Source organism: Pyxicephalus adspersus, chromosome 2 (assembly GCF_032062135.1).
Source record: "Pyxicephalus adspersus chromosome 2, UCB_Pads_2.0, whole genome shotgun sequence".
Taxonomy (NCBI): Eukaryota; Metazoa; Chordata; class Amphibia; order Anura; family Pyxicephalidae; genus Pyxicephalus; species Pyxicephalus adspersus.
Genome location: NC_092859.1, coordinates 40,928,304 through 40,950,118, shown reverse-complemented (window position 1 = coordinate 40,950,118; position 21,815 = coordinate 40,928,304). Strand labels below are relative to the sequence as shown.

The 21,815-nt window shown below is 38.1% G+C and overlaps 1 protein-coding gene across 1 annotated transcript in view; it reads left to right on the top strand.

Annotated features, from left to right (window-relative positions):
- The first annotated feature begins 4,282 nt into the window (after positions 1 to 4,282).
- SLC6A7 (solute carrier family 6 member 7) overlaps positions 4,283 to 21,815 on the top strand; it is a 62,486-nt gene continuing 44,953 nt past the window's right edge. Inside the window, exons 1-2 of the mRNA XM_072400561.1 lie at positions 4,283 to 4,540; positions 19,585 to 19,768. Of these exons, the coding sequence (XP_072256662.1) occupies positions 4,508 to 4,540; positions 19,585 to 19,768 (217 nt within the window). The 5' untranslated portion in view covers positions 4,283 to 4,507. The remainder of the gene's footprint in view (positions 4,541 to 19,584; positions 19,769 to 21,815) is intronic.

Genomic DNA, 21,815 nt, shown 5'->3' with positions numbered 1-21,815 from the left:
ATGAATAGTTACAGATCACCTACTCTTGCCCTGTATACCTAAGAAATACCTGTAGTTACCTGAGAGGAACTATAGTGCCCTACTATGGCAATTGGAATCTCAATGGGCTCTAGTATAAAGCAGTGAATCTGACATTCACCATTCTCTGGTGGAGCTTCAATCACTCCCATTGGAAGCACACATACTTGGAGAATTTTCCACCAAAGAATGTTTGGTGAAAGTGAAATTTACTGCTTTATCAATACACCCTATGTGTTATTAGGTTATTTGGCTCAGTTAGTGGGCCTGGTAAGTTCCCCAAGACTGGATTGATGTCTGATATGATGCCTGATATTGTAGGTATGATATTGAGGATAGTCAGTCAACTGGGGTAAAATGGGGAAAGGGGGGGGGGGGGGCAACACTGTTGACCTTGCGGGACAAAAGATATAAATTCAGCCTTGGCTTCAAGAGGTACAGTCATTATTTATATGAGTGCTCCATGTCTTCTCAGTCGCAATGGAGCTTCAATGAAATACTACCGTACCTAATGGTAGTGGCCATGGTGTATGTAGAGTTGAAGGATACCCAAGCACAATAGATCACTCTTTGTGGATAAACCAAGCTACCTGTTTGGTTGCGTATTAGTTCTCCCAAGTCACCAATCAGCATCAAACTTCATCTGAAAGTTTCAATCTGATTGGCTACTAAACATTTCTTTGGCGCTTTTGGCTCATTTACTAAAGACTTGCAATTTTTTAAATTATATGGATATTAGCGTCCATGGCCCTATCATGTGAAAAGCAAATGACTTAACCTTTGTTGACCTTTTACATTAACATATGATTTCATATTCATAGTGCTTTGCAAAGATCATCAACCCTTTTAGCAGGACTCCAAAGATCTTTTCTTTTTTCTAGATTGTTTAGCAATAAAAGAATTAAAATACTAGGCTTCTAAAAGATGTGGTTTACAACGGTGTGGCACATAGCAACCTGCAGGACTGGCAAACTGTACTGCAGGTCAATGTGTTTGCATGCATTGCTCTTGTGTTTGCAGTAGCAGTGTGGTTCTTCCTCCAGAGAAGTTATTGCAACCAAATAGACAGAAGCAACACGCAGCTTCCAGAAACCAAAAGGCAACTCAAATGCAACCATGTGCAAGCGCACTTACAAGTTGGTTTTTCAAACTCCAGTTTGCTTGAATGGGAATGTAGCTAGGGGAATGGCAATTCATCTGAAATAATCTGAAATTAGCCCTGCATGTTTCAAATTACACCCAAATAAAAATAACGTATTAAAAAAACGTGTTGTCGTAATAAGAATTAGTTTTTGTTAATAAAACATGTATAGCACTTACCTAATCAATAGTACAATGGTGTCTGGTCTAAAAGCTGGCAATACATAGTTTTGGCCAGCAGAGGGAAATCTTCAGCCAACCTCTTGGAGAAATAATAATGGCCCTGTAAAGGTGTTAGAAATTCTTATTCACAACTTCTTTAATTAGATGGTGGATGCAAGTATGTCAGGGGCAGGAAGCAGCAGGAGATGGAAGAACAAGTCAGTAATAAGGGAGAGATATAAAGATAGGGAAATAATCCATGCAATAGGAAACAAATATAAATTAAGCACAAAATACAAAGTAAATATAAAGATGATCATAAAAAGGTTTCTCAGCCCATAATTAAACAAGGGCCAGGGTTCAAGATTTCCAGCCTCTACACACTGCATTTCTATCGTATAAATGAGAGGGTTGGCTGCACGGTTGATGATCTCAGAACAAGGATTTTTTCTATGTTTTAAACACGGCTCTTTTATGTATTCCTAGGAATGCAAATTATTGAGGTAGTACAAATGGCAAAGATTATGATTCCTAAAATATGTTAACCCCCTGATAACCGCATATATTTTATCTGTAGTCAGATTAGTTGAATTAGGAGGACTATCATTCATTGCATTGCAGCTATACACAGTCACTGCAGGCATTGCTAATAATAATGAATAATAAATGAGTGTTCTGTATATGTAAAGGGCTTCAGATGACCTTGTCTAAGTACCACAGCTGCCAAAATAACCATCAGAACAATATAGAATTCAAAATGGGACTTTCAAGCTTTCATTATTACATTGTACAAAATATAGCAGCTTTATTCAATTATATAAAACATACACAGGTGAATCCCTGAAACAAAACAACAAACTCTCCAAAATTATTGCTCTTTATGCTGTGGGAAACACAATTTAAAAAAACATAATTGAAGAAACAAACTGAATGTTAGATATTTGCATCAATTTTGTAATCAGTTTAGAATCACAACTGCAAAACTAATCCTGTTGTCTGTCCCCTCATTGCTCTTCTGCAATGACCTTGTCTTGGTAATATGATGAAGGTCATGGGTAGCCATGTTACTATCACTGGAGTGAGTGCAGGTAGATAGGAAGTGCCTGAAAGAGACTGGAGGTGATTAGCAGATGAACAACAGGCTGGAGAAGATCAGCAGCACTGAAATGTTTAATGGGCTGAGCAATGTGAAAACATTAAATTAAAGGGACATGGCAAACACAATGCTGGATAGCCCAATATGTTCAACAAGGGCATGGTGAGTAAAGATTCATTTTATATTTGTGGTTTAATTTATTTGTGTTTTTTAAAAAAGCTCAGTGGGTAAGATATAGAGGCTCAGTGTTAGGGTATATCGAAGGCTCAAAGTGCTGTGGTTCAAAATTAGGTGACAAGTTGGAGAGTTTAGGATTAGCTTTATGTAAAGCAAAAATTAACAAACAAAAAAAAAGTAAACCGCCTGTTAAATAATAAACATCCTTTGCTACAATAATCGCCTTTAATTCAGAGCTTTCCATCTGCAGTATTTTTTTCTGCCCCTAGATGTCCTCAGTCCTTGACCACAGCTTCCTCTCAGTCCTGGTTGTCCTGGACCTGCTTCAGCTTTTGACTAGACAGTGACAGGAGAAGCAGCACTATTATAGGTTCATCTCTGTATATACTTTAACAACCAGATGAATGTGATCACTGGACTGCTAGTTCTTTTGAGGAAATGTTATACTCCCTTCACAACGGGGTCCACAGATGTCCGTGTACTTTTTTTTCTCCTCTACAGGAAAGCACTGCAGCCTTTCTGGATCAGTCACTCATCAATCAGCCAAAACATATTGATGAATGACTTTGGGAGAAAGCTGTACACATGCTAGATTTTTGCCTGAGACACAAACATTCATCTCAGGCGAGAATACTGTGGCGTGTGTACGTAGCTTAGGATGAAGAGTCCCTCAGTCTAGTCTAATGTCCCGCCTTAAGAAATAAATCTGTGTGCCAACAATCAGTTGGTGTCATTGCATGTTAAAGCTGTCTTAAAAGGAAAACCTGAAAAAAAAGGATAGAGAATGCATCCATCCATTTCAATGGTAACAATTGTTGGAGGGTGGCTTTTGTGGTTCATTATAGTGGTACAACTTAAAAAAAAGTCTAAATTTAGCCATAAAATGGTTTAAAAAAAAGGTAAAGTCCCATATGAAATACCCTGATTGTGGTTCAGGTCTTCTAGCTGATGACTTAATTTTTAAGGACACACAACTGAATCATTTTTTTTAATTTACAGTTTATTCTTTCTTGCATGCTTTTCTTTAAAGAGAACCTGTCACCAACTTGCAGATTAAAGCAGAACAAGTATTTTACATACTTCCATAGAGTGATTTTCTATTCCATGTATTATATGTATTCACTTGCAATGACCCTTTCAACAGGCTAGAAAATTTGACCAGTCAAATCCCTGGCACAACCCCCTTACTCCTTACATATCATACCCTGCCTCTCCCTATCCAACCTTTCATGTTGCTGCTGACATCACATCCAAGATGGAATGTCTAAACAGTGGAAGCTTGCACATGTAAATAACATACATGAACTATGCTAAATACAATATTATATCTTTTTATTTATGGTAACAGGGTCTCTTTATCCATTTAAAATTGACTTTTTATTATTCTGATTTTGATCAAATTATTCTGAATTCTGGTTGGGTAATGCTTTAATCATTATTTAAAAAATCTACTATTTTTGCTGGGTATACCGGTAGATTTTTGGGTTTAGATTTTAAAAACCAAAGCCACAATATATTATGTTTATGCTACAAATGATTCATTTGTGCCAAGGGCTTAATGATCACGGTTGTCTTTCATTGCTGAAATATTTCCATAGTGCAGGAAGGTTAATAAATCTGAGAAATCCATATTCATGCAATGCTTTCTAACATCAATGTTTGTGTTTATTTAGACCCCCCTACTCCAAACTCCTTGTTCCAATCTGTCTGCTTTGCTCATCTCCTAAGAGGGGTTAACAGTGAAAAGACTCATCGCCATTCTCTGCCAATCACCTGAGTGTGTGAGAGAGAGGGAGAGAAGAAGGGAGAGCGGGTGAACGAGAACATCTCTCCAGCAAGCTGGCCTCATCTTCCAGCTGTGGGCACAGAATCTGACGGAGCGAAACGGAGACAGGGAAAGCCCTAAGCAACAGAATGAAGAGGTACCAAGAGCATCATCTGCAGCAGGTAGGTACCAGGCTTCCTATGACTGGAGACATAGCCTAGAAGGTCTCTGCATTCCCAAAATCTATGAATCCTTCATTTAGGAAACACTATTTCCCTAGGATTCCAAATAGAATACAGCAGGCACCTTTGTATTGTTTCCTGGTTCTACACAGGAATTCAACTAATTGGCAAAGGAAATTAGGGAAAGGCTTTAGAATGAATGAAATTACTATCCAGAGAAAGCAGAGGGAGTAATGTGATCAGATTTATTGGGAAGTTGGTCTAGGGACATATATTACGGAGGTGATAAAGAGAAATCAAGCGAAAATTGTTGTTTTTTGATGTAGTGTAAGCCAGTGCAGTTTTTTTTTTATCTTTGCTTTGTGTTTTTAGCTAAAGTGGAGATACAAGTGGCTCTTGTGTGTGTGAAAGGAAAAAAAAAAAAAATAATTTTCTCAGTATGGGAAATGACTTCTGGATTAACCCCTACACAGAGCCTACACGTGAAAGAGTATAATATCTATACTGTCAATTATTTTTGTTTTTTTATTATCTTTCTATGTGTGTGTGCATGTATGTATGTGTATATATATATATATATATATATATATATATATATTATATATATATATATATACACCCACTCATTGTGCAATATGTATAAGTAATCCTATTGATCCAAGACCTATGTAATTTTCTATCTACCTATCTATGTATCCTTGAGTGTCTAGCAATTATTGAACAAATTATTAGTAATAGGATTGAAAGAAGTATATAGGCTATGCCATAAACATCATTAAGGCCCACTTTCACATGTCATTGCTGTCACATGCTCCTTTTAACATGCAATACCACGCTGTAATATGTTTTTGAGTGACTTACTTTGAACACACCACACATTTTATGTGTTTTGTGTGTACTGGCAGCCAATAAATGTACTTCCTAATGCAGTACATGTTAATGCATGACATTATGCACGTGGTGTAAAATGGTCAGGTGTAACAAGGCCCAAAGCCCTATACAGACATCACATGGATGTCAGATTTCTGTTGCCGGAAAATGTCTTTCATGATTGTTTCCAATGACAAGAAAACAGATGAACGCTGTACACACAGTGCTGCTCTGTTCAATCATTCATCAATCTTCAAGCATTCATCAATCTGCCAGAGTAAGGCCAGTGGTCATCCCCAGTTAATCATTTAGAGATCCCCTGTGATGGAAATTTAAATGACATGACCGTGGTACACACAAGATTTTGCCTGTGACAATCATGATTGCCTTGGACCACAAATATCTAGCATGCATACAAAACTTTAGAGTTCTTGTAAAATACCAAATTCCCTTGCGGTACTGAAAGGTGCTTTACAATGCATCAAATGCCTAAAAATGATGGAACCAGTTCAACACCCAGTCTCAAAACCTAGATACAGAGGCCTATTTGGGCTGTCAATAGTAATGGCTACCAAACCTACTGAAACTGTCAAATGGCCAGGGTAGAATGATAGTTGATTGCAGCTGACAGTAGATCACTGTGCAGGGGGATTTTGGATCAGGCTTACATTATTTTACCAATGGAGCCCATTGAACAAACTAAAAGAATCAAAGGCTGATAAAAATGGGGAAAAAAACATACAATATATATATATATTTATATATCTGTGTGTATGTATGTATGTGTGTGTGTGTGTATATATATATATATATATATATAAATATAAAACCCTCTGAATGTGAAGCAAGCAGGGAATTGGCTCTAGGGATGAGTTCTACAAAGATCAAAATGCCTTGATTGGTAGATGTCAGTCTGGTGGAGTGGGCGCTCTTAGGCATGCTGCATTTCCATTCAGATTGCCTAGGTAACATCAATGTGATTCTGAGCCTCAATTATTGAGAGGAATGAAATCCAGTTAATGATAGAGGAAGCCCAGGAACAATAGGGATTGGGAGGAAAGGGTTGGACAATTCAACTGCCATCAGCCAAGCTCAAGAGCAACCATTGATTAGCATGTTTCTGGCTACCATTGGGCAAAATCCTAAGATTTACTCACACCTTTTTAGTCTAAAGGCTTATTAGATACCCATTGAATATTTTACATTCAGGATGTGACGCTACATGGCAGTTGGTATAGATATTGTTTAGTCAAAATAATATTTGTGGTCTTTTTTAGATTTAGCCAAATTATTCGGCTCATACGTCTCAAAGTAAACTGTATTTTTTGATTTTACACCCAAATCTTTGTCAGTTCAAACACAGATCTCTTGCTGCATGAGATTCCGTTTTCTTTCTGTTCTGCATCATCACTCTTGTGGATATTAATAGAAGTAAACTTACACCATAAAATGATGCCAAATGACATGAAAGATGTGTTAGGAGTTTGTAACAGAAGGTCCTGGTCAGTTAATGCTTCCTTATAGGAGGTCATCTGGTCAGTGTTTCTAGGAGGGAAACATGGATTCTTAGGGACATGGCTGCTTTTTATAGGACTACATTGCTTCTGGTTATCAGCTGTTCTTTGTATTGTACATCAGACAGTGGGGTTACAATTGTTCGTGAAATAATACATTACAAGTGGTGGAAATGAGGTTGCTAAGCAGAACAGCTTGGCTTATTTTCCATTAGGGTGTGAGCAGTGTCACAGTTTAGGCATGGGGTTGAACTAAGGAATCTGGGCTCTTTGCTTAGCAATATGAATTTTCCCTTTGAAAAATATTTTTATCATTTACATTTTTGAATGAGGTGAAGCTCTGCTCACTTCAACCTTCCAGTCATGTGCAAGCAGAAATCCTGTTTGGGTAATCCTTGCAAAGTGATTTATCACCACATTCGCTATGCTAAGTGAAATATTCCTTCACATAGCATAATTCTCTTTTCTAAGTAAATAGGTAATGTTCCTTTAATAAATCACCCCACATTGTCTTTGAGCAGAGCTGTTGTTCCCTTCAGTCACTACCACCTTACAAGCTGCCATTGTGACAAACTATATGGAGGACTAGGTGGTGGAGATATAAGGCAACCTTTTTCAAAGCAAGCATGTAAATTCTTCCTTCTGTCCTCCTTTTTAAGATGGAGCCAACATTCAGCTCTCTAGCATTTGAAAAACTGTGATTGCCATCATATCCTGTATGATTTCTGCTTACAGCTTGCTGATATTGTAATTCACCATACATTGCTGACCTCATAGGCTTTAAAAAATTAATGACCTTTAGATTATTCAGTAAGTATGAGGTTAGGGCTTTAAATAAAGATAATACCTTGCTTTATTCGTATTGTATTCCTTACATTTGCACACGGCAGCAATGCCATTGTATAGCTGCTGCACAGATAGAGAGATTCTTCTAGCAATCAGCACCTGCCCACCCTTTCTTCTTGTCACATTTGTAAATCCTGTCTTCCACATACAGCATATTGTCACTGTCACACCCTCCCCAGCACAATAACAACCACCCTCTGAATGATGATTACCTATCATGTCCCCAAATAAAACCAACACTTCTCCCACTGACAATAACCCACACCAATCTAGACTTGCAGAAGCCCATGCTGGAGATTTGTAATCATGTGAAATATCATTTTAATATAAACTGTAGGAAAGACAGGTATAAACATGTAGGGCTCCTACAGGTTGTATGTTGATAAATGGTTAACTCAGACTCAAACCTGCTTCCAACCATTTGGGAACAGGTTTTTAACGCATTTGCAAACAGTTGGATGGATTGCAGCAACCACACAACAACCAACCAACAAAGTGCTTGTGAGTTGAATAGGGACACCGGGGAGCAACCAATAGTAGGGTTTTTAAAAAGTCTAAGAAGGAGCCTTATTAAATATTTAAAAATGATAACCAATATGGACAAATCAGCACCTAGTGTATTTTTTGTTGGGAAGGTGGGTGATGGCAACCTGCATAACTAGACTTGCAGTGATAAAAGCTAATTTAGTAGTGTGCAGTCCTGCATGCATGGGACTGGAAACAGAAGGTCAACTAAAATTTACTAGAGTTGCCAACTTTGTCAGTATTTTACTCTCCTAGGTGGTGAAAATTATACTTGATGCCAGTGTTATCTTTTATTGTTTAATTTTCATAAAAGGTGGTGACCCCATCTGCCACCTGCAGCCTATCAACGAGGACTGACCTAGATAAATGACACTGTATGGAGGGGTGGTAAGGGTGGATGCAGGGTGGATGGTGAGTTCACCATACATACACTATACATACTATATATTCTTTGATATAAAATATCTCTCACTCATCACAAACATTTTTTATCAGACAAGCTGGACAAGCTACCATTTCTGTCAATATTGCAATCCCTGGACAGCAGCAGTGAAGTGAATATTAGTGGTTGGGAACTATTTTTTGCACACAGCGGCGGATCACACTTTAAGAAAGCAGCAAGTTGCTTTTGACCATGCGGTGGCTTTTGGATGAACTGGACACTGTCTGCAGCCACAGCTGCAACTGTGTGCCAATATGTTAACTGCTGTGTTTGCCAACCACATGTTTTTCCACCACGGTTAGGAAAGGGCCTTACTGGTTCCTGATTCTCACATAACCCCACTGGCGGTACCAGTTCCAGTGATCTGCATTCAATGGGAATGCATTAGAAAAGCTGAATACCAATTGCCTATACAGTTATACTAATATTCAGTGACACTCATAAAGACTGCAATGGCTGGTGAACTACAAAAACCACCAAGCTGTCAGCAGGGATCATCTTGGGCACGTGACTCTGAGTTCCTCATTTGCTGCATATTGGCCCCATCTCCTTTTCAGCTGCATTATAGACAATTTAGGTCACCAGGCTGACTGTGCTGTCAGAATGAAAAAACAGTTATACATATCTTTTGTAGGTAAATAGCTTTTACTAAGGTTCTACATTTATCTTTGGCTTTATTTTTTGGGACAAAATGGTAATTATTAGAACCTTTGTCAGGTTTTTATAGCTGTGTCTTGATTAGGGAGATTTTACTCTCTTTTCTGTTACTGGGGTGTCAGGACAATGAATTTGCTCTGATGGGTGTTTTAGGAACGTGAATACATGGACAGCAATACTAACCAGAGATGTTTCACTTCCCTCTCCACCTTATTTGAAATTGTGTTTTAGCTACTGCAGCTAACTCCATGGGGAGTCTTCCCGTTATTCTGTCATGGGAACAGGGGGTGAGGTGAAATCTACTGGGACAGAGACTTTATTAAAAACTGAACACAGCAGAAAACATTTTCCTTCCCTATCTAAAACTGAACAAAAGTGTAGATGATCAGTTATTATGAATATGTGGGATATAGTTAGAAAATACCATAAAAAATCCTCCCAAAAAACAATATTACATAAAAGTGTTTTTTGCCAGGTGTGCAAAATACATCATATATTAAAATACAGTAAAATAGGCAAAAAAATATTAACTTGGAATATGGAAAAAGGTGCACATTTTTAGCTTAACCTTTCCCCTATCTTTTTAGTAATTAAATGATGAAAAAAAATCAAATACTAATTCTACTTCTTAACTGCTTGCCTTGCCAATCCAAAGTCTTTTGTTATGCAAACAGAGGCATAGCAAATATATTTGTTTGTATAACAAATTTACTTTATGCCCTAATATTCTTTTTTAACAAACAGTAGGCGTGTGATCAGAAGGTCAGGCAAGGACAATAATATCACCTGCACAATTTACTACAATGCATTTTGTTGCAACATTTTGACAAACTGAAAACTGTAAATTTTTCCCATCTGTAATGTATAGTAGAGAACAGTATAAAACATTGTGGGCAAGGGCTGAGGGGTGTTGGGTAGAGCAGACAGTAAAGGTTTTGGCAGACAGTAAAGGTTTTGGAAGGAGCAGGGAAGCAAATGAAAGATTTTCTTTGTAAGAGTTTACATGCCCTTAGAAATAAAAATGTATGATTTCCCTTTTCTTCTCGTTAATTATTTTTGAAGCACAACATAAGAGGTTTGATTCCTCTTTATTCCTAATTAAGCTTCACACTCCCCTGTGGACATAAAAATGGAATCGGTGACGTCTGCCTTTGTTCTTCTTACTATAGTTTCTATCACAGTTAAATATTTATTGCCTTCTATTTTTTCCTAATTACCCCAGGCAGTCCATTTGTGTATTGTTTTCTATGACCTGCAATATGCAGGAAATAATGGCATCCTGCTCTGTTACCACAGCAACCACTCAGCGATTTTCAATAGTAAACAAATATTGTACAACAAGTTGGTAAGCATTGTCATGTTTATGTTTGTGGCATGACAGATAATCCATGTAACTGATAATGACTTCAGTAAATAACTGAATATTTGCAGAACACTTGTACAGGTTTCACCAATATAAGGCTGAGAAAATTCTCCTGTTTTTTTTTTTTTTTTTGCTGGAGACTTTGTCTTGCACATGGGTAGGCACAGTAAAGCTAGGCATACATAACAAGGTAAAAACATTAAACTGAGCTAAAAAGATGATTTTCTATATTTTCGAATAATATTTAGACTTTTTTGGGGGGTTTGGATACGTACCTTAAAAAAATTGATTTTTTTCTTTTCCATTTTATTTAGATATAATGGTACAATTGGTTGTAATTCATATGAAGTGGATGGCACACTGAAAACTTGTAGTGGATCACAAGAGTATATTTAAATAAATTGGAATACCTGTCATTATATTAACCAAGTATAACCCAGAATAAAAAAACAATAAGTGTATGCATTCTACATGATATGGTCAATGAGATGCCAAAAAAACAAAAAAAACAAAAAACTTTTGTAGAAAAATACTACGCAAAAGCACTGACTTGAAAATGAGCCAAATAAACTCTATAGCTTGGTCTATTTTCAAGTCTGTGCAATTTGTATACTGATGTATGAATTTTTTGCATCTCATTGACCATTTTTACTGGCCATATAGTTTGCAGAACTAGTGATGACACTGAAAGGGACAAGAAGACATTAAACGTAAGGTTTACTTATATACTCCTATATGGGGGAAAAATCCTATCTAGTTAGTCAAGGTATCACATGTATAAGGGCATATTTTTTGCAGAGCTAGATTAAGACTAAACAGGGGCCAAGGCAAAGTATTATATTAGGATAATATAACACAAATGTTTTCACCTCAAGGAAATCTCCCTAATTACCACTTTACTTTATAAGAATTACAAACATATATTCTTCTAAAGTACTTTCTTAACCTAGTATAAACTTTCACTGTCTACATTCCTTCCATTTATTATTATTAAACAGGATTTATATAGCACCAACATATTACGCAGCGCTGTACATTATAAAGTTTAATTGTTATATGTTCCTCTGCTTTTATTAACTTACATATCCCCTCTTATACTCTAATAAATGTTAGGTTTTTAATCACATTCTCCTAGACCTGGCAACAGAGTAGGGGGTGGCGTGGGTCTTCTTCTCTCACCTAACTGTACATACAGAGTCCTTTCTACCCTGCCCTCTCCCATTTTCACCTCTTTTGAAATCTACTTCATCCGTCTTTTCAGCCGCTTACCCCTTATTGTTGCTGTTGTCTAGGCCCCCCCCCCCCCCTTGGCCCAGTATCACAATTTTTGGATAACTTTGCCTCCTGGCACCCATACATTCTTTCCCATGACCTGCCCACCCTCATCCTTGGTGACTTTAATGTGGCAGTGGATGAGCCCAACCATCCTTCGTCAGCCAAACTGCTCTCCATTACCTCCTCATTTGGACTCACACATAACATAAATAGCCCCACACACATTGCTGGACACACTTTAGACCTGGTATTTTCAAAACTCTGCAACCTCACCATCCTTAGCAACTTGCCACTTCCCCTTTCTGATCACAACCCTATCACCCTTAACTTATCGAACTCTTGCCCCCCTTTGCCACATCCCAGACCTGGTCAATGGTAGAGAGATATCAGTAACCTTGACCACAACATTTTCTCAAACTGCCTTACGTCCCTAACCCCCACCCTCTCTAAAATCCCATCCCCCGATAAAGCTACCACTTGGTTCAACCATGCTCTTTCTCTGGCTCTGGATACAGTTGCCCCTGCCACCGTCCACTACCCCTGTCCCGCTAACCCCTGTCCCTGGCACAACAATCACACCAAACAGCTACAAAAGACTGTTCGTGCAGCTGAGCACAAGTGGAGAAAATCCATCCTCAGTGTTGACTTCATGGACTTCAAAGCCAAGCTACAAAACTTTAACACTGAGCTCACTGTCTACAAGCAAAATTATTTCTCTGCTGTCAGTTCCTCTCAAGCTTCCAACCCACGCAGCCTCTTCTCAACAATTGACTCCCTCCTAAACCCCACACCTGCTCCCCCCACAACAACATTCTCTGCCCAAGACATTGACACCAACTTTAGAGATAAAATTGACAAAATCAGACATGATGTCTTTGCTCACCGGGCCAGTCCAACCATATCCACCCCTTTCACCAGTATGTCATCACTAGCCTCCCCCATCCCTGTTGGTGTAGATTAGATTTCCTCTCTGCTATCATCTCCATCTACTACCTGTCCGCTTAATCCATCTCCCTCTGATCTACTCCGTGCCCAATGCCCATCCCTCCACCCTGGCCCCCGTCCTAACCGGACTATTCAACCTCTCCCTTTCTACTGGTATCTACCTCTCCACTTTCAAACATGCCATAATTCTCTCTATCCTGGAGAAACCCTTACTAGACCCCACTCTACTTTGTACAGGTAGCTACCATCCTATCTCCTTTCTCTCATATGTTTCCAAGCTTCCTAAATGTCTGGTCTACAAAAGACCCACTGATTACCTGAGCTCCAACTCTCTCTTTGACCCTCTCCAGTCTGGTTTTCGAGCTGCCTCAAGTTTCTTTCTTTTATTACTAATTCCTCCTCTCCCACTCCCGTTCCTGTTGGTGTTCCCCAAGGGCCAGTACATGGATCGGTTCTCTTTTCTCTGTACACCTCCTCTCTCAGCAGTCTCATATGCTCCTTTGACTTAATGTACCAGTACCATCTGTATGCTGATGACACTCAAAGTCTGACCGATTCCTGAAACTAAACTGTTATTCGTCCCTCCCCTCAGGCATGTTGTCTTGGCATCACCTTTGATTCTGGCCGCTCATAGACCACCCATATTTAGAACAATTCCAGGTCCCGTCACCTTCACCTATGCAACATCTCCAAAATCTGCCCCTACCTGTCCCCAGAGACCACCAAACTCTCTGTACATGCTCTCACCTGGACTACTGTAACATCCTCCTCTCTGGTATTCCACTAACTCGACTTTCTTCTCTACAATTTATTATGAATGCTGCAGCCAGACCCATCCATCCCTGCCACCTCTCCTTTTCTGCTGCATTTCTTTGCAGTTCTCTTCACTGGCTTCCTTTTCACCTTAGAATCAAATTTAAACTCCTGTGCTTTGTCTTCAAATCCCTCGACAGGTCTTGTCCCTAGCTGCTCTCTGGTCCTCCGATGACCTACAACTGACTTCCTCACTCATAACCTCATTACACGCATGGCTCCACGACTTTTCTAGAGCTGCCTTTTCACTCTGGAATGGTCTTCCTCGGCTTGCTTCTACTTTTTGCTAATTTAAAAGAGCACTCAAAACCCATTTTTTCAAACATGCCTACCCATCTTCTTCCGTCTTTTGAAGCTACTTCCCACCACTACATATCTCCCCTCCTATTTTGTGTTAATTCCCCCACCTCTTAGATTGTAAGCCCTTTGGGGCAGGGTCCTCTCCTCCTTTATCACTGTCTGTATTTGTCTGTCATTTGCAACCCCTATTTAATGTACAGCGCTGCGTATAATGTTGGCACTATATAAATCCTGTTTAATAATAATCTTTTGTATGCTTCCGTATAGCCTAAAATGCTGTAAGATATTCTGCCTTCTGCATCTTCACCTTTACCCTGTTAGGATGTAGGCTCTTCCACCTTCTATATCCTCAACCTATATCCTATTAGAATGTAAACTCCTCTACCCTCTGTATCCTTCCATATACTCTAATAGATTATAAGCTTCTCTATATACTCCCTTATACCTCAATATAAAGTATACTTTTTTATCTTATCTTTCTTCTCTTATTCTCTAATAGAATGTAAGCTCTTCTATCTTTTAAATCATTCATTATACCCTAAAAAAAAGTATAAACTCTCCACTGCCAACATTCCTCTCTATACCTAATAGCTTGTAAGCTCTACTTTCATTATATATCCTATATAATAGGATACCCTTATATACCCTCAAAGACTAAAGGTGCGTACACACTTCCAATTTTTATCGTTCCAATCGAACGACGAACGATCGATTGGGCAAAAAATCGTTCGTAAAAAAGTAACCAACGACGCCGACGAACGAGGAAACTCGTTGGAAACGAACGACCGGACCGGCGGATCGGATTGGACGACGATCGTTGAACATCGTTCGTGTGTACGGTCGTTCGTTGATCGTCCATGGTCAGAGCATGCGTAATGAACGAACGTTCGTTCACTTTCCTGTCGTGCACATAGTTCCTCTATCGTTCAAACGATCGTATCTATTGTGTGTACAATATCTACGAACGATCGTGTCGTTATCTCTATGTGCAGGATCGGTGCTATACGATCGTTCGTAGATATCGTGCAGGATCGTTCGTCGTTCGTTTTCCAACGATAATAATTGGAAGTGTGTACGTAGCTTTAGTTGTTCTACCTTCTAAAGCCTTTATTATCCCTGTATAAATTGGAAGCTCTTCAGTATACAGAGGAGCTTATTGATTACTCTCCTACTTGTACAAGTGGGCCCCTGAACATCCACCTGCCCCTAGACATCTATCTAGATCATGTTAGGGTTATTCTAAGTCCAATCCAATATATTGCACTGATTTAAATTCACTGCCTTTTGTAAGGAGGGACATTCTGTATGACAAAAAAAAGTTTTGGGAAATTACACTTTCTATAAATATAACTTTAACAAAGGAAACACCGTGGTTTAGTCATCTCTCTTTGTGTACATATGTGTTGATGGCTTGTTAGTGATTAATTAAAACTTTAGTATTTTTAGCATATAAAGAACAGAACAAAATTAGTTAAAATAAGAACTGTGTATACCTAATGAATAGATTTTAGGTAAGTTTTTCTTCCTCTTTGCTCTTATTTTTTCTGAGAAAGTTTTTTTTTAACAAAAGGCTCAGACTGCCCAAAATTAACATTTATGTTTTGTTAGATTCTGGAAAAACGAATCCCCTGTTTTTGTAGCTCTCACCAATATATTTGTGGTATGTGTGTGCTTGAATTCATACATCTTTGCTTGGATTTTTTTTATTTTATTCATTCCATGCTCCAGCACTGGCCCTGGTATCCTCCTTTGTTTTGCACCTCCACTTGCTTTGCAGATTGAACAATAAAAGCTTTTTTTGCTCAAGGCAGAACAGTAGAAAAACAGCACCTACATCTTTAGGTGGGCAGCATGGTGGCTCAGAGGTTAGCACTCTGGCCTTTGCAGCGCTAGGTCCCAGGTTTGAATCTTGGCCAGAACACTATCTGCATGGAGTTTGCAGGTTCTCCCCATGTTTGTGTGGGTTTCTTTCAAGTACTCTGGTTTCCTCCCATATTCCAAAACTGACCTAATACACATTAGATTGTGAGCCCCATTGAGGGACAGTTAGTGACATGACTTTGTAAAGCACTTTCTAAAATATTGGCGCTATATAAATACTGTGTAATAATAATAGGTGAATGGTGTTCTCTGCAGCCTATAAAACCAACCACTGGAGACACTGGGGCAGAATATGAAGGACTTATATCAGGTGACCGGCAAGAAGGCTCCAGAAAAAGAAATGCTAATAGAAAAAATTCTTTAACAAATTAAATGCAAGTTGGTGGGTTTCCAGGAATGGTATGGGGGGTGGGCTCCCCAACCTTTAGCTGGATTTTAAAGGAACCGTTCCTCCAGGCAAAGGTCAAAGCTTCCCCTTACTTTAAGATGGAACCTGATTCAACTACAAATCCGAGCATTTAAAGGTGGACAGGAGCAGGAGACAGGAGTTGAAAATTATGGCAAAAAATCACATTGAGTATCCAAGATACATAGGAAGCCAGGGCAGACTCAACTGACCAGGATCCACTTTTTACTTAAATATCACTTTTGGATGTGCTAATCCTTTAAATCATGCTGCTTGTATTTGTCTTTTTTATCTGCATTATGTTTGTATGCATTAATAAGGGGATCGTAATGGACAAAACTATTTCTGTAAAGATACGACAATTGACTTGTAATTGCATCTATATAGAGTATATAGAACAAGAACAGAATTAGAACCAGTTTACAGGGCAAAAGAAGTCCAAATGTGCAGCATAGATATACACAGATAAGAAAAGATCCTGACAATGATGTCCTTTATACAGAGGATGTAAATTATTAATCCTAATGTTAGTCACGCTATGTATACACCTTTACATGCATAAAAACACAGCTAAAATCTGCCAATAAATGCATGTTTCTGCAATGTATTGTAATACACTGTATATGTGCCATGCTGCATGGTATTTATATGATGAAATTGTGATTTTCTTGCAGAGATCTGTAACCGATACACATCTCTCTGCTTGTTTTCTCTAAAGATGGCTACAGTTGCGGCTATAGCTGAATAAAATGATTATCCAAGCAGCTACAAATCACAGGTGTGCCATGATGCATTGGGTAGTGAAGGTAGTAAATAAAATGGGTGGTTCTGTCACTAGCTAAAAAATAAAAAGAGGTGCACCCTAGAACCATGCAGTGAATAGGTTTTGGGAGAATGAGAGAAAACATTTATATCATTGTATATCATGGAAGGAGGCAGGGTGAGAGGAGTGATTTAGAAATGGAATGGTGGTATGGGCAAAGCAAACATAATGAGGATTATGGATGGATAGATAAATACATGTATAGATTGTGGCCCCGGGCGTAGGTGGGGTATCAGCATATTGAGTGGAAGGAGAATATATACGGTACATTCTGTATAAATATACATTCACACATAAACACGTGTTAAATCAGCTGTTGGAGTATTTCTGTGTTTCCATGGAAACAGAGCAGCCGACTGCACAGTTGTAGCACAACCTGCTGTTAAAAGGGCAGCCTGGCAATCTGTGACAGGAAATCGGCAGAAGAAATTTTCCATTTTCCATAGCTGACACCAGCCAGCTCTGACTACAAGCAGAATGACAGAAGTTACCCTGCAGAATTTTTTTTTTTACTTCTGAAACAAGGAGAGGCTGGAAAACAAGTGAAGCACAAATCAAGCTATAAATTGATAATAAAAAGCTGCTAGGAGGCAGATAGTTAATGTGGAGACGTATGTCACATTATCCACATGTATAGTGTAAGGGAGGTTAATGCAATTTATGACAAAAAATAAAAAACAGAAAAATTAAAGCTATGGTTCTGTTGGTATTATCTTTTATTTGTAAAGCCCCAACACAATACACAGTACAATGCAATATATTGGGGCTACATATGATAAATATGCATACATCACATGCATATGCCACAGGAATGAAGAGGACCTGTCCCATTGAGCTTACGTTCTAGGACAGTTTGAAACTGAAATTGAAAAAACTTTGAGATTTTCAGGGAACCCCTTTATAATTCCTACATCCACAGCTCACAGTGCTTATGTCTGGTGGTCAGTAGGAAGAATGCTGCTTACATTGCTGGCCAGTAGGAAGCCTGCCACCTATACAGATAGCCAAAAAGATCATTGTTGTCAAGTGAAGTGACCAAAATTCACTTTATGGAAGAAATCCAATGCAACCTCTGCAGGAAACCTGGTTGAGAAATCTTTGTCTAGGAGATGGTATATAATGGGTACAGAAAATTGTGGCTAATCAGTGATGGAGAGAGGAAGTTGGGTAGAAAAGTTTGAAGAGCGGGGCTTTCAGGTCTTGTTTATATAAGTAAACCAGGACCTGGAGAAGTCCTGAATATTGGGAATGAAGAAGAGTACAGAGTCATGGTAACACTAACACAACATGGCCGTGGGGTGGAAGGGTTAATGACTGGGTGATTTACTTTTAGGAAAGATATCAGAGGTAGTTTTAACCACCTTGCCGTTAAGCCCGACCTTCGTTCGGGCACAAAAAAATTGCAAGGATGGTTAACCCCGAGATTTTTCCCTCCTTTAATTTTATTAAAAATATTTTTTTTTTTTTAAATGATTGTGTGTTTCAAACATTTTTTATATTCATAATATCTACTAGAACCCCTGTTCGGACATATTTCTGTAAGTTACAGGTCTACAATTTAAAAAAAAAAAATTCATGAAAAACAGTGGATTACTTTTGGTACAGAAATCTAGACCTCAGTGTAACGCTCAGGAGGTTAAAGGTAAAGGGAGAAGATAATTTGTTCAGTTTCATTCACAAGGTGGGGGAAGGACAACTAACCTGAACTTCTTATTATTTTCAAAAACTCCAGGTTATGCAGAATGCACCCTTATTTAGTATCAGTACCTTCAGCTTTGTTTTTCCTGCAAAATGCACAATGGGAATTCAAGCATAGCATCTTCTTTCCTGTCTGTGTTTCAAACAAAATATCAGTCTAGTGTGATTGGTGCGATTTCTTACTTAAAAGCAATAAATCAGAACTGCAGCTCTGTGGATGTGACTTTTATAGCTGCTAAAGAGGGAGAGCATATAACAGGAGAACCACTGGTGGCAAAAAAATGAATCCCTGATATATAATTATTCTCACCACCTCCCTCCCTTTTTCACCCCATAGATACATATATATTAGAGTGTCAAATCAGTCATTTCAAAACTTTTACTGTTGAATAAGAACATGAAATAAAGTGGATTTATGCTTTAGGCAGCTCAAAATATATAATATATATATATATATATATATATATATATATATAATGTGTGTGTGTGTGTAGAGGGGGAGAGAGAGAGGAAGTGAGTGGGGTCTTGATGCTTGTTATCAGACTTCTAGTTGCAATAAAATACTTCTCTTGGGGAATCTCTAAGTTGAGTGTGACTGTGGCTAATTTATGTTTAAACTGGCTATTTATTTTCATTTTGCTGTTTTTGGCTAAAGTTCTGTTTTAAAAAATAACTTTTATCCATAGCCCATCACTCCTGACCTGTTGATGACCCCCAGTGATCGTGATGATGCAGAGCTGGACATAGAATACCTTGAAGACAGAGGAAACTGGTCAGGAAAGTTGGATTTTCTACTATCATGTATTGGATACTGTGTTGGCTTGGGAAATGTCTGGAGATTTCCATACAGAGCATACACCAATGGAGGAGGTAATGTTCGCATTCATTATGATATCCTTTAAGTTCTTGGTTAAAAAGGTGAAGTTTAAAGTGTAGAGTTTAGTAACCCATTGCAACCAATCAGAGTTCACTTTATTATTGTCAGATCAGGAACAGAATGGCTTTGATTGGTTGCTTCCCTTATTTTAAAGCAACTTGCTTATGAATAAACATTGTTTTTTTTTTAATTTTTTATTACGTTTATTTAAATCTATTTAAAAAATAAAATCTTTTTAAAAAAGTAGTAAAACATTTGAAATGTGCTTTATAAAGGTCAACAGGTAAAATTAAAAAAATATATATTTTCTTTCTTTCTGTATTTTTATTTATCTTTATATACTTGCCTTAGAAATTGCTAAAAAATGTCACTGTGATATGTCTAAACATCATAATTCTCTCTCATGACAGCAATCCGTTATTCTAGAAGTGTTTGATTACTGTCTGTGATGGCCAAATGGACAACTCATAAATGAACTTTGCATTTGTATTTGTATTATAATGATAGTGTTTTATGTCAAGCTGGCTTTTTATTGCTTTGTCGCTTCATGCTTTGTGAAATACCTGGCGATCTTGCCAATTTCCATGTTTTTTTAGTCAAGGACAGAGGCAGATCCATCTTGGTATGATCAGAATACATTTCTGGGCTGTTGCTTGGAGCCACAAGAGGCTATTTGTTTTTCCCCAATTTTCCTGCCCAGCTCTATAGTTTTGACAGCAGTGACAGCAGCTCTATCAAGCGAGATGCCGCCTCCTGTAACTCAATAGGAGGGGAGCACAGTCTGGGTAGCTCTCTTCTATGTATATTTCAATGGCTGCCCAAGTAGACATGCCCACTACTATAGGAAAGAGAATGCTGTTGGAGGTATGACTGATCACATGACTGTAGAATAAAAGGTGCTAAAAAATTATTTTCATTTAAGAAAAAGACTAAATAAGAATGATTATATCTGTGTTTTATTGTAAACTAAAAGAAGTGGGTGAGGTAGCACTGGTACAGCTATTCTTAAAATAAAAAAATGCAAGCTGAAATGACAGTATTTGTTCTGTCTAATACCAATACTGTTTTTTTTAAAAAATTTTCGTGAGGTTGATATTCACAAAGTTGCAGCTCTTCAATTTTTTCACTCTTTAGATGCTACATTTTCTGAAAAGTTTGACAGTTTGGATAGGCAGTTACAAAATGCTGATCAAAGCCAATCGCTGATGCATTGCAGATATTTTTGATGTTACTATGGAGAGAAAAAATTGTTCTCATGAATGTCGATGTCCTTACAAAACACCTATTGTGTTTAGAAATTTACAGTGATTGGGTACCACTATTTTCTTATTGTTACCACTGGCACTGGAAAAATCTAGAAGGTTGAAATGGGCCTTAATGACCTTAGTTAGGCTCAAGAGAAGGCCACAGAGTGGGAAAAATTTGAAGGGTCAGATTAGGTAAACAAGGAGGAACCAATTTCCCCAGTCCCCTTTCCACTAATGATTAGGCTGCAACATTGTAACTTTTTAACCACAAATCACAAGGTGAAAGACTTCAGTAGAGGCAAAGACCTGAGCAGGCATCAAGATTAAGATAACTAAATCAAATCCTTGGTCCGGAAAGTAGATGCTGACCCTGCATGGTGCTTGAACAAAAATGGCTTTGTCCTTTCCCAAAGAAAAGCATGGTTGGAGGAAATATTGTGGGAAGGAATAAATACCTTTTAGTTGTTGCACTTACCAATTACTACATGCAGTTAACATGAAAAAGTAACCCATGGAGGGTCCACTTTAAACAGTGTACTGGCTAAAAGCAATTCTGTAGGCACTAAGCAGAGGAATTTGGTTTGTTAATATTCCCTATTGTTCTTTAATGGTCCAGCGCAGGCTAAACCTTAAGTAGGAAAGATTTACATCAAGTTAATATGGCTGTTTCTAAATATACAAAAATGTTATTACAAACTATTTAGAATGGTATAATATTATTTAAATGTATTTTTAAATGTAACTATATATCGACAAGTATTAGCCATAGATATGTAATTTTCCTGATCCACCC